Source organism: Bidens hawaiensis, unplaced genomic scaffold, assembly GCF_021521415.1.
Source record: "Bidens hawaiensis isolate Kalapana, Puna unplaced genomic scaffold, B.hawaiensis_p1.1 tig00016505_1, whole genome shotgun sequence".
Classification (NCBI taxonomy): Eukaryota; Viridiplantae; Streptophyta; class Magnoliopsida; order Asterales; family Asteraceae; genus Bidens; species Bidens hawaiensis.
The window spans coordinates 260698-273791 of NW_027492516.1; the positions used below are offsets into that span (position 1 = coordinate 260698).

At 32.4% G+C, this 13094-nt stretch overlaps 1 protein-coding gene across 1 annotated transcript; it reads right to left on the minus strand.

Moving 5' to 3' along the window:
* Positions 1-5299: 5299 nt before the first annotated feature.
* On the minus strand, positions 5300-6398 carry LOC143551654 (protein PHOSPHATE-INDUCED 1-like). The gene has a single exon (XM_077042047.1). The coding sequence runs from the start codon at positions 6257-6259 to the stop codon at positions 5315-5317; it is 945 nt and encodes a 314-aa protein (XP_076898162.1). The 5' UTR covers positions 6260-6398; the 3' UTR covers positions 5300-5314.
* Positions 6399-13094: the final 6696 nt, after the last annotated feature.

The window sequence follows — 13094 nt, forward strand, 5'->3', positions numbered from 1 at the left end:
CATATATAAATATATGTATAATCCATCGCACCTGCAAAGATCTTCTCAAAATATAACGATTCTATTCTTATGATTGTGTAAGAAGCACTTACCTCGATTGCCCCAAAGCTTGCACCTTGCATTTCTCGTTGGCCTTTAGTTAATCTTCTAAACTCAAACTAGCCAATAAGAATGGAGTTAGACAAAACCCACATATTTAGTCATTTTACATATGGGTTGAAACTCCTAAGATCTCAATTACACAGATGTAAAAGAATATGAACCTTTTGCCTAACATTTGACCCGTTGCAAAAGTTTATATTGCATACTTTATTTGTTTATCACACTTCTTGATCCCCAACAATTTCATCAGAATTTATAAACATATTTGGTCTATCAGAACTAATTTCCCAAGTTCTATTTCAACTAAGAAAATAATATTTCTTTTCTAAAGGTTACTTGAACCCTACATTTTACACAGCATGCATAGCCTGTAGTATATTTCACAGTTTTGACAAACTTAACAACCATATATTCTCTTGTTCTAAAATTGTCTAGAAACTAGACTCCATGAGGTTTCCAAGCATATATAGAACACTCAAAACAGACACTCGGTTGATTTTATATGATTATTTTAAAACAGCCTAAAATCAATGTAAAAGCAGCGAGAATTCAGGTTTAAACTCCTACTCAATTCGACCCAACTCTTTGCATACACCCCTTTTTCATGGCTCAAACACAAATTAAACACTTAAATGAAGTTTCTAAACATAATAGCACAACCATTCCATTTAAATCATCATAACCCACCTACAACTTCAAATGCAAGAATCTTTAAAGATGAATAAGGATTTCTACCTACATGAGAGATGATGATGATGATGATGCTAGAAATCAGATTATGAACTTGCATTAACAAGATTCGCACTTTAGATTTCAAGCTTTAAATCTCCTCCTCTTGGTCTCTGTTTGTTCCTCGTCGAAATCCACCCGATACACAAATCTGGATTTTATTTAGTCAATAAACCAATATTTTCACACTAGCCCCTTCTTTATTATAAATACTAACACATATAATTTCATTACTTGTATCATGTATTGAATAAACAATACTAAGATAAATTAATACAACTTTAAACTATAAAGTTTTATCATTATAACTTTATTTATCATAATTCAATATCAAGTTTAGGAGGATTTGCAAGTTCTTTACATGAAGAAAACTAAGGATGTTACATATAGCCCCATTAACGCTTACTTGACACTTAACGTTCAATCTCACACGGGCACTTACATTGTATGGTTTACCCATGACCGACTTAGCGAACTCATTTGTGGGCATGATTGCATGACGGGTTCATGAATGTGGTTATGTGGGGGTAGGCCTCTCCTTTCATTTTTGCTAAGAGGTTGTTGGTTTTTAGCTAAAATGAAGATAAATTAACTCACTTTCGTGTCGAATCCTCTGTGTTTTTTTCTCTTGATATATTCTCTTATCCTGAATTTTGTTTGTTAAGGTTTATGCTATTATGTAATAGTAAAATCAGAAAAAAAAATTACCTCTTGGAATTGAGTGATTTTTTTTAACGACCAACAAAACTTTTGTTAATCACTAAATGGTATAACAAGATACTAACCAATCAACACAAACCACCTAATGGTATTTACAAAAACATCACAAGATACATTTAAATGTGTACCCACGTAATCAAAGCATAACCTTACACGTTAAAACCCCGCCACTTCTCTCACGTTTTTTTCCTCCTTTTTTGATCTATGTTGAACCCATAAATACTACAACCTAGAAATGGAATTGGAATTAGAATTTGCACACGATTTGGAATGAGAAGGAATTGGATTTGGAATCTGAACATTCCAATAGAAATTGGAATTTGAAGGAATTGAAATCCAATTTCATTCTTGATGTGTTCGTTTTACAAATAAATTGTAATCTATCACCACAAATGAATTGAAATCGTTTTTTTTTGTAACGAGGATAACGGTGGAAACATTTTAGTTTTTTTTACATTTTTTGTTTTTTATTTGTATTTTGAGTTATGATTTTTTTACTGATTTTTTGAAATTTTTTAGTGTTTTCTATTAAGATCAAAAACCTCTCAAAAAATATTAAAAAATAATAATAAAAAATTCATAACTCAAAATATAAATTAAAAACAAAAAAAAGTAAAAATATAAAATGTTTTATTCGTTGTTCTTGTTCAAAAAAAAATCTCGAGAAAATATTCTAATGAATTCACTTAAAATCCTCTACATTTTCAAAGGATTTGGAATCCCTTTATTTAAAGGAATATGAAGGAATTGAATTCCAATTCCAATTCCAATTCCAATTCCAATTTTTGACAATCGAACACACCAAAATGGAATTAAGATTTCAATTCCAACGAAACGAACAAGCCATGTCATGGGATTTTAATTCCAATTCTTTTGAATTCATACGAATTCTGTGAAACGAACGCGCCCTAAAGATATTATTAACTTTCTTACAATAAAGAAAATTAAAATCCAAAAAATAAATATTAAAAAACCAAAAATATAGAACAACCCCCGTAATGCGGGGGATAAACCTAGTATAAATATATTTAAGACTTTTATTAAGTTGTAAAAATAAATAAATAAATAAATAGCTTATTATTAATTAAAAAAATGTAATTATTAACTTTGGAATGAAGTGAAAAGGCAACCGTTAGGGGCTCCGTTCGTCCGGACTTATGGCCGGCTCGGGCTACCTTTAGCCAATAGGGGCCGCATACGGAGTACCCGGCGTTACTTAGTCGTTCCAAAAAAAATTGAAAAGGCAAGAATATATATAGAAAGAATGATGATTATATTTTGTAAAAGCTTTTGTGGATGTGGATGATTTGTCACTCTGTGAACTTTTTTGGATTTGTTAACAGGCATTTTTTTTAACCCCACGTATACATAAAATGTCAAAACAGTACTGCGGCAAAGTTACAATTCACATCACATATTAAGCATTTAACAGAGATCTGGATAAAAGGAGGATCAGAGAGGGCTCACAAAGGCAAGTGTCATGAAGTATGTTAGAAGCAAGGTTAGTGGACCATCATTTTTCCACTCACTTTTGCTTTTCTTTTATTAATAAAAGAAATCAGGAGTCATGAAGTGGTTTTGGATGACATGTTTGAATTGAGGCATGATACATTGATACTTGTTGGATTAATACTTAATCCATTTACTCCTCCAAACCATATTAGTTTTGGGTAAAACTGATAAACCTAATGGGTCAGACAGGTTGAAATGGGTCCTGATCAATACGGTTTTGTTTGAAATGCACTAATGTAAAAAAGAGCCGTTTTAAAATTCAATGGCTACTAGATGGATGGTGAAAAGAAGAAAAGACAAGTCCAATAACTAGGGGTTAGTTTCGATGTTTAAATTGAGCTCTATGTATGGCTCTAAGCCATGTTTTTAATTATCAGGATTTCATGTTGATTGAAGTCATATAGGAGCAAATGGTCGTGTTTCCCTTTAATTAAACAATTCTTTCATGGTTTTTGCTAAGGAAAATAATAAGTTAAATTTGAGACGGGTTTAGGTATTTCAGGGCCGGCCCATAGGGGTGGCTGGGTGGTCGACGGCCACAGGCCCGACACCCCGCTAGGCCCGATTTTTTTTAATTTATATATAATTTTATTAAAACAATATGTATACTTAGTGTTTAAACTTATTTGCATAAACATTAGCTTGGTCTAGTGACAAAGAGGTATTACTCCCAACCAAAAGTTGAGACATGTTTAATCCAATTTTTATACAAAAGTTTTTTACACAACCTAAATTATAACCAATTAAGCACATATCAAAATTAAAATTTTTAAACCCAACAAAATATTCATTTTATTTAAGGCCCAAAAAATTGTCTTCAGCCCAAAATTTTTTTAGCCTTTTCGGAGCCGGGCCTGAGGTATTCTCAATCTCATACCTGATTATTAAGGTCAGTCCAAAACTCATCTCAAAACCTGACCGGTAACTCCCCATCAGACATTGGACATACTCACAGGCTTCAGGTACACTCGTTAATCTAATAAAAATACCCATCAAATATAACCCTCCACTTATACATTAAATGCTAAAAACAATTGAGGCATGGCTTTCAATTTCAAGAATTGGTTCTTGGTGTTTGAACCCGGATTTCGCTTTAACTCATTTACTCTTCCAAATTAAAATTCACTTCAACGGATAGTATGTTTAATGAGACCCCACCCAACATGCAAATAAATAAAGGCTTCCCCTAAATAAAAGAGTTAATTATGCATATGGTCATTATGTTTGCCCCAATTAGCATATTTGGATACTAAGGTTTAAAAATAACAGTTTTGTAACCCGTTTTGAGATCAAGGCCAACTTTTGTTAAGTTTCGGTTAGTATTAGGTAAAATGACCAACATACTCCCAATTAGCATATTTGGACACTAAGATTTAAAAATAACAATTTTGTAACCAGTTTTGAGTTTTAAGGCCAACTTTTGTTAAGTGTCGGTTGGCATTAGGTAAATTGACCAACATACACATTAATAAACTATTTGTGTAATTAACTCAAGGACTATTTTTTGAAACCTTCACTTTATGAGAGACTAATTCTTTAAATTATCTAAAGTCATGTTGGCTTTAAGCTCACTCACACACAAAATATTACACAAAAAACTAGAGACGAACGAACCTTTTGCTCAACACTTTATTATTCAATTGGAAAAAGACACTTAAATATTAAACGAAGAACTGGTGAAGAATGAACCTTTTGCTCGACACTTTATTATTTAATTGGAAAAACACACTTGAATAAACATGACCAAACATTCTACATAACCTAATCAGCAACTAATCACACTATTATTAGTTAAACCCTAACTAGTAAACTAGATAATAAACTTGCAAAATATTCAAATAAATTAACAAGATAATTACATTAAAACTATTAATTAAACCCCGACTAAAATTTTACGAAATACCCCTTCAACTTCTACTTTTTATCTAAACCAACCGTTAACTTTTTAAGAAGACTGTTTTAGAATTTACTTATAATAGGTTATACCATTGTCTAGTTGAGTAGACCTAGCTTGACTTGTTACGTAACAATTCACTATTGCCTAGAATTATTTCGGGTTTGGATTTCATATTCATCCAACATTCCAACATGCCTAATTAAAATGAATTAAGAGGAAACAGCCACATAAATTAAATAATTAAAAATGAATTAACGAATACATATTACATAATACTTCCAGACCTACTTCCTAAACTAAAAACCATTCTCTTTATTTTTATTTTTTTATACATCATTTTTTCCATAGCTCTTGTTACACTAAAGTGGAACACGAAAAAGTAGACGGGTCAAATAAAGCCGGGACCAAGTATTTTCTTCCGTTTGTACCATGTGCATTATAACTTGCACCCGTAGTCGGGTCCACCAATAGGTCCCCAGCGTACCCCGGGTACGCCCCTTTAGCATACACCCCGGGGCACGCAGATGCAGCTTCTAACGGTGCACTAGCATCCCCTTGATAATACCCGTTCCCGAACGGGTTCGTAGCCGTACCCGCCAAAAGACTAGCCAAATTAATCACCATCCCGTCTACACCCACGTCATTGTTTGGTGCGATCAAGGGCGAACCTTGTGGGCCATACACGGGTTGGTGAAACGGCCACGCGCATTGACCCGGACATTGAGTCTCCGGGTTACCGACCCAGATATAGGCAAACTTGTAATTTTTGCCTTTAACATGGGCGGTTTTGGAATTACTAGAAACCGACCCGTGGGTCCCACACCTGCTGGAACAAAACCCATCAACTAACACATCATTCGCTGTTAACACAACGTTAACGGAGTTTGTTTGTTGGCCTTTTGCGACCAATAAACGTAAATGTTTTTCTGATAAAGACTTTCCTAATGAGCACTCCGGATCAAATACTTGTTTTCCGATCCGGAGTGTTGGCTTTTTAGTTTTGGTAAAGTATTTATCGGTGGTTTTCCACCACGTGGCAACGGATGGTTGGGTCTGGGATTTAGCTGACGTGGAGAAGAGAGAGGTGATGAAATCGGTAACGATTGCTTTTTGTGACGGTTTGAAGTGACCGTACCAAATAAGGTTTACGGAGATGTCGCCCGTGAGGAGGGCGCCATTGTGGTATTTTAAGAGGGTGGATGTGTCGCGGGACGACTCAGTGAGTCGTCTCGCGGCAAATGAGATGTTAAAAACAGATAATATGAAGAATATTATTAAGTGGAAAGAAGTGGAAGCCATTGTGGTTGAAAGATGGATGTAACAGAGGTTTTTGTGATGAATATGAATGTGGGGGGTTGAGGTATTTATAGGAGGTAGATTTGGTTTAATTTTGTTGGATTAAATATATAAAAAACTATAAAATAATAAATAAAATGATGGGTGATTTATGGGGTGAGGTTGCTTTCCCATATAAACCTGATGAGGCTGCTTCCGCGTTGCAATGAATATATCGACAGCTGTTTCTGGTTTCAACTTTCGAATGAATTGGAGTATTAAAGTGTCAACTTAAATGAAATCATTTTTTACTTTTTTTTTCCTTGATTTATGGGGTGAAAATATGTATTATAATAGAGATGACAATTTACTATGAATTGAGATATGATTTAGGATTTTTCAACTTGTTTTTATTGCTCTTAATTATTTGATCGTTTTCGTTTTAATATTCCATATTTATTTTTATTTGATATTTAAATTCATATTATCTATTAACAAATTACCTTTAATAATATATATGCTTGATTAGCTTGTCTAAGCTTAAAGACTGAGATGGTATAAGAGTAGTTGCAATGCTTGTCACGCCTGCAACATTACATGAAAGGAGATAAATGAAAGTATCACATATGTAAATTGTAATAGTGTGCGAGTCTATCTATAGCCTTTTTTTTTGTGTTCCTGGTGACAGGGTCATGGGGTGACTTCTCGAGTCACATTTCAATGTTTAAATATTTTTTGTAAAGTTGTATAAATGTCTAAGCAAATGTTGAACAAGTTGATTGTTTGAAAAGAAAATTGGTAAAGATAAAGGTTTTATTTATCTGTTAGATGACACGACATATTCTTTTTAGGCGGAGAATGACTCGTGCATTGCATTCCTACACAGTTCATTGGAATTGCCCTAATGTTAGAACACAATTAGTGTCACTTTTAATTCAAAAGTTATATTAAAAACATGGTAACTACAAGTAACAAAGTTAACATTGAATATAAAAATGTTTATGAAATAAAAATACTAAGTGTTTGGATCTGATTATGAGAAAGAAGTACATTTTGGAGTTTATTATAATAAGGTAGCAACTGTACAATGCAGTGAAATGGGGTGCGTGGGCATGATACGAATGGGAGCGTGAATAGGCTTCCATTTATTCAGCTAAACAACAATATATATACAAGTAATATCCGACTTTTAAGTAGAAACAATGACGAAAATAACCTCACTTCCTCCTCAATAGGGATGGTACAATGGTAAAAATTATATATATATAATTACTCGATAAAAATTTCCCTAACGATCATTTGCACAGATCCTAAAAATGTACAATTTGACTTGCATACGTATGATACAAGCTAATGCGAAAAAACGGTTATGTGATCAATCTCTAAAACCCACATTATATGTATGTTCATTATTCGAACCGTAAATACTAAAAACCATATTAAATCACATTTGAATCACTTAGAGGTATAATTCGTTTGATACTTTGATTTACTAAAAAATTAATGTTTCATGCTGCCTCTCAATGGTTACTTTTTAGAAACATATTAAATGATTGTTTATTGGATTACATCGAAACAGAAGGCAAGCGGGCAACAAGCTGCGCCGCTATCCCTTTTTGAATCGCAAAACCCAATCTTTTAAAAACTATATTTGCTGATCTTGGAGTCATGACATTACTATGCATGACCCGCTGAACACGGGTAAGTAGCTCCACAGCTTCAGGCGCGAGGAAACCAAAAGTGTCAAAAGCAAAAGGAATAAATACATGTTGGTTGTCAAGACACGCCTTTTCATGTTTTGCCACCTTACTTGAAGCAGCTTTTAATGCGGCTTGACCGACCGCGAAACCACTACTCCCTAAGCCCACCAAAGGAGAAACCCCTGTTAAATCCACACACACGTGTTTTCCTCCTATCCATCCAAACACCAAAATGTCAGCCGGTCGAAGAGATGATCTTCCCTCCGACGGGTCAGTCAGGTTACCCTTAATCAGTCAAGTTTTTTAATGATTCAGCACAAGATTGTTAAGCAACCTTACTGATTGTATAATTTGTACAATTTTAGGATTTTGTAAAATGATTACGATTATTTAAGATTGTCTCTTTAATTTTAATCATAACGGCTAAGTTTCTTTCGAGTTTCTAAAGTGGTCGTCTTCATATGAACATATAAAAAACGGGTCGGGTGTAGTGGTTGCGAGTTACGAATACGCGGACGATGACCAGAATTAATACGTCGCACTCTATCCTCGTGACACTAGACTAGTAGTTGTCCAGCTGGTCATGCTTACATAACATAACTGTCTTCATTATTGTTCTTTTTATTTTTTTTGGGACATATGAGTAACAAACTTCATTTATTATTCAAATTTACTTGAAAAGGGTTATTTTCATTATTTTTAAATTAGTATAACGTATCTTTTTATTTTATGTTATTAATTTGCAACTGTGATATCTGATAATTAGTTTAAGACAAGTTATTAAGTATACAAGGTGCTTTACATTCAAGAATATTATATATACATAATAAGCATATATCATATATTTATTTACTATTTGTACTTTAAGTTGTATACTTGTATGAGTTCAATTTAGTATGAAAGTTTAATATTTCATGTTCTTGAACCCACACCGGATCTCGGTATACTTTTTTTAACGAACAGGCTACACCACCCATATACGACACTTTATTTTCCAAACTAACACTAAGCCAAAGATCATATCTAAGACTTCCCATCAAGAGATAAACCTCTATCAGTAGGCCAACTATCCACATAATGTTCTTTTTCAATAGTTATGTAATAGTTATGTGTAGATTTGTTTAACAAGTTGATTGAGACAAATAAATATCAACTCAAGCTTTAGCTTTATTGCTACTAAGAGAGTTGGCTCAACTCGTAACTTATAAGTATTAATCATGCGGGTTAAAAGTTAAACTCGTATTCAAACTACGCTCGGTTTATAGTCATTCAACTTATTTTAGCTTATGATTCAGTGAACTAACTTATTGTTTTTATTTTAAAAAAGTTCTTATGAGCTCCTATGTGTTATTACAAGAGTATTGACAAACGTAAGTTAGTAACAAACTAACAACATTGAATTATACAAGCATTAAATATTAAATAACTTAGTTATGAAATATAAATCTACGGAGAAAAATAGCGATTGAAAATTTACAGGAGTAAAGTAGTAAACTACTTATAGTCGAATAAGTTCAAACTAAATTATGAATTAGACCCGAATGGAAAATAATTAACAATTATTTTATATCATGAAAATATTTAATTTATGAGACATAATGAATACTGTAAGACAGCCTTTTATATGTTAACATGATATTTTAAATTTAAATTTCTCAGAAATAAAGTAATAAAAAAAGAGAAAACTGGGTTTTAAAGTGTTTAAAAAATAACATAAAGTCAGAATAAAGAAAATAATAATAATACGTGAACATTAAAGTGTGGACCGTGGAGTGCTTATCCATTGTATTTGGCTTCTTGCAATTTTTACAGCACCGAGAATCACGTAATTCTATGCTCTTTTAAACTCCTTTTCCTTTTCGACAACTGTAATTAAATGACCAATGCGTTTTCTTTTCTTATTGCTATGATATTACGAATATAGTTTCTTTTTTAGCAACCTTCAAAATCATCCTCAATCCTCAATACCTGACTTTGTCATTTTCAAACAGGATGTTAGTTATTCATACCGATTTTGACGCTCCAGGTCTTATTCACTTGAAACATTATTAAAGAGAAAACTCATCACGTGAGAAAACTCTATTAAGTCAAATTTCAAATATGAGACTTCAAAGACATCAAGTTTAAATCATCACCCTATGCCATCAAAACAGAAGACCAATAATTACAAATATAGTAATGTTAAAAATAACTTGAGGTTGATGACATAGTAACAGAGATAAAATCTATTAAACATTTATAGGTATTGAGTTCAATTATCAGAAAGTAAAAATAAATTTGTCTTTTTTAAAAAGGTAATGCTAAAAACAAACTACTTAAATAATTAGAAAACACAAAAATTAGCTTACAGTAATGTGATACACTATACAATATAATGTATGAGCCCACGTATATATTATTATTCATCCTGTCATACTAGTGTTTCAATTCAACCATCTACCAATTAAGATCACAATCTATAACTCTATTCCCTTTTTCACTTTGAAGAACATGCAATGCATGAAAAACCATATGTGTCAATGTTTGGACATTTAAATCTTTTGATTTTTAACATTAGTTGTAATTAATCCTGCTACTTTTATCCGCAACTCGAATCCAATCCGAGAAGCTGTGAACCCGAAACCGAAGTACTCGTATTCATGGAATCTGAACCCGAATTCACCAAACCTGAACCCAAACTATTATAATTTGGTTCAGTTACTAGTTACTCAGTTTAGAAGTTTCAAGTTAAGCTAGAAAAACTCGTTCTACGTTTTATACCATAAAACTATTTGTGTGTGATGCATTTAACCTTTTAGTGTGTTGGGTCGTAATATTGAGGTTGACGGTTACACAAAACAAATACAAGTTCACACGATTAAAAGTGAGATTTCCCATATTGTTCTCCTTGGAAAGTAAGAAAGATATATTTGATAAATATTGTTATACAAAAGTGAATGATGAAATGAGATGGCCATAGAGATGGATGAGAGTTCCTAGCTCAACCCAACAAATATGGAATTAAAGCAATATGGTGACTACAAATTCGGATTTGTGGGCTTGGCGTCGGCCGGATGGAACTAATTAATCCGCATATATGGTAAAATCATTAAGGTGGGAAATTGATAACGTAGAACATCAAGTAGTTGAGTTAATGTATTGGCTTACTTGGGTATCGATTCAAGTTAATTGGTTTATATAGAGGTTGTTGTAGGATCGAGTTGCTACAAAATTGACTCTATCACGCAGAGGGGTAATTATGAAAAATATTTGCTGTAGGCTTTGTGATTTACATCTGGAAACTGCTATGCATCTTATAGTGCATTGCTCGGTTGCTAAACACATTTGGTCATTTCGAGTCGGTTAGTGAGACTGCAGAGGACCTGAGCATGCATAAAAGCAACAGGGAAGAGCGTCATGGGGTTCAAGATTTTTTTGCGGATACTTGCTTGCTGATTCGGAAATCAAGGAATGAAATAATTTGATGGAAAAGAGTTCTCGTTAGCCGACACAATTATTTAATTTTGTTAATTTTTCGTTGCAAGGTTAGGGTGTTTTGTATCTTTGTTTTTATTTTCCGCTGTACTCGTTGAGCTTCTTGCTACATGTGAGTTGCTTTCTATTTTTTTTCCGTTATTAATATACTGGACGTTCAAAAAATTTTGAACATTTTTATGATCTTCTAATCTTAACGGTCTAATATAGGTTTTTCAAGATCATAATTAATAATAAAAATTTTTATTTTTTTTAATACGGACACTTTCCAATGGGGTGCTCGTAAACTTTAATAAAAAATAGTAAAAAGAAAAATGAATTTGTACGTCTGAACCGAAAGGCATCGTCACCTTACCATGAACCTAAAATCACGAGCCACAAAAAACTTGGTTTATGTTAACTGCCACTTAAATTAACTTGTATTCACGAGGCTCTTAGCTTTATTTTATTGTATTATATATTAGTGCTAATTTTATAAATTATTAAAAGAATATAATTTTTTTAATTTGAAATACCAGTTAATATATTATCAATTAACGTACCATTTATAGTTGTTTCATATAACTGTCATTAGTTTATTTATACACTTGTTATATCATTTTTTTTTTGGTTTGTTGGAGCGTTTTAGAACACTTGATGGTGTGTTTCTCCTTTTCAATTGACCGGGTTTCATAGTTTTGACCTTGAATGAGTAGATATTTTTCTTTTTTTTTTAGTAACGTTTGAAGTTATCCTCAATACCTGAATAAGTTATTCTAAGACGGGATGTCAACTGGCCATACTGATTATGACACTCCATGCCTAACTCTATAAAATTAAGATTAAGGAGGAAACCCACCACTGTATAAGAACCACGTTGAGCCAGGTTTTGAACCTAATACATTAAGATCTCAAGCCTTAATCATCACTATCATGTATTCATGTCATTGTTTGAGAAGTCCAACTGCTAAAGATTTTTTCTTTGCTTCATGTATTGATCGATTTTCTTTGTTGCATCCTTGGTTCAGTTCTTATTTTCCTCCATAAATAGTTAAATCTATGTTGTTATTTATGTATTTATATACAGATTAAATGATGCCTCCTCGAAACTCCTCATTACATTAATTATTGAAAATTGATGCAACAATACTATTATAAATAATATAAAGTTATAAATTTCTGAAAATATAAAAAGGTAATCCGAATCTATTGTTGTAGATTTTGGTAACTCGAATTTATTTTCCTGTATATAAATCCCTTCATAAACTCAAAATTTATATATAAACTGTTTCATGCAGAAGATTATAGCGTTGTGCCTAATCTAGTTAAAATGATGTGTCTAAATTGTCTAAATATGACAAAACGTTTAAAGCACTTGCAAATGTGTCTTAACATTGTGGTGCATACATGATGTCAACACTTGGCATATAGGCATATTGGACAATTAGACAAATATAATGGTTCACTTAAAGGTGCTTGTAATTTTAGAATACATATATCCTCATTCGTCACCCTGAAATACACGTGTCCCATCCTGAATGCTTCGTAAGAGAAAAATCACTTTATAAATAATCAAACTCTATATTTCTAATATATAATTATATATAACATCTCATGTAATTGCATATCACTATATACCCGACTAGTTCAAATCATAATTCACAATAAATCAGTTTCAAAAACATTTTCTTATGATAATAAAATTA

What these genes read in the sequence shown, in the direction of transcription:
- LOC143551654 (XM_077042047.1), bottom strand. Translation starts at nt 6,259, where the DNA reads ATGGCTTCCACTTCTTTCCACTTAATAATATTCTTCATATTATCTGTT.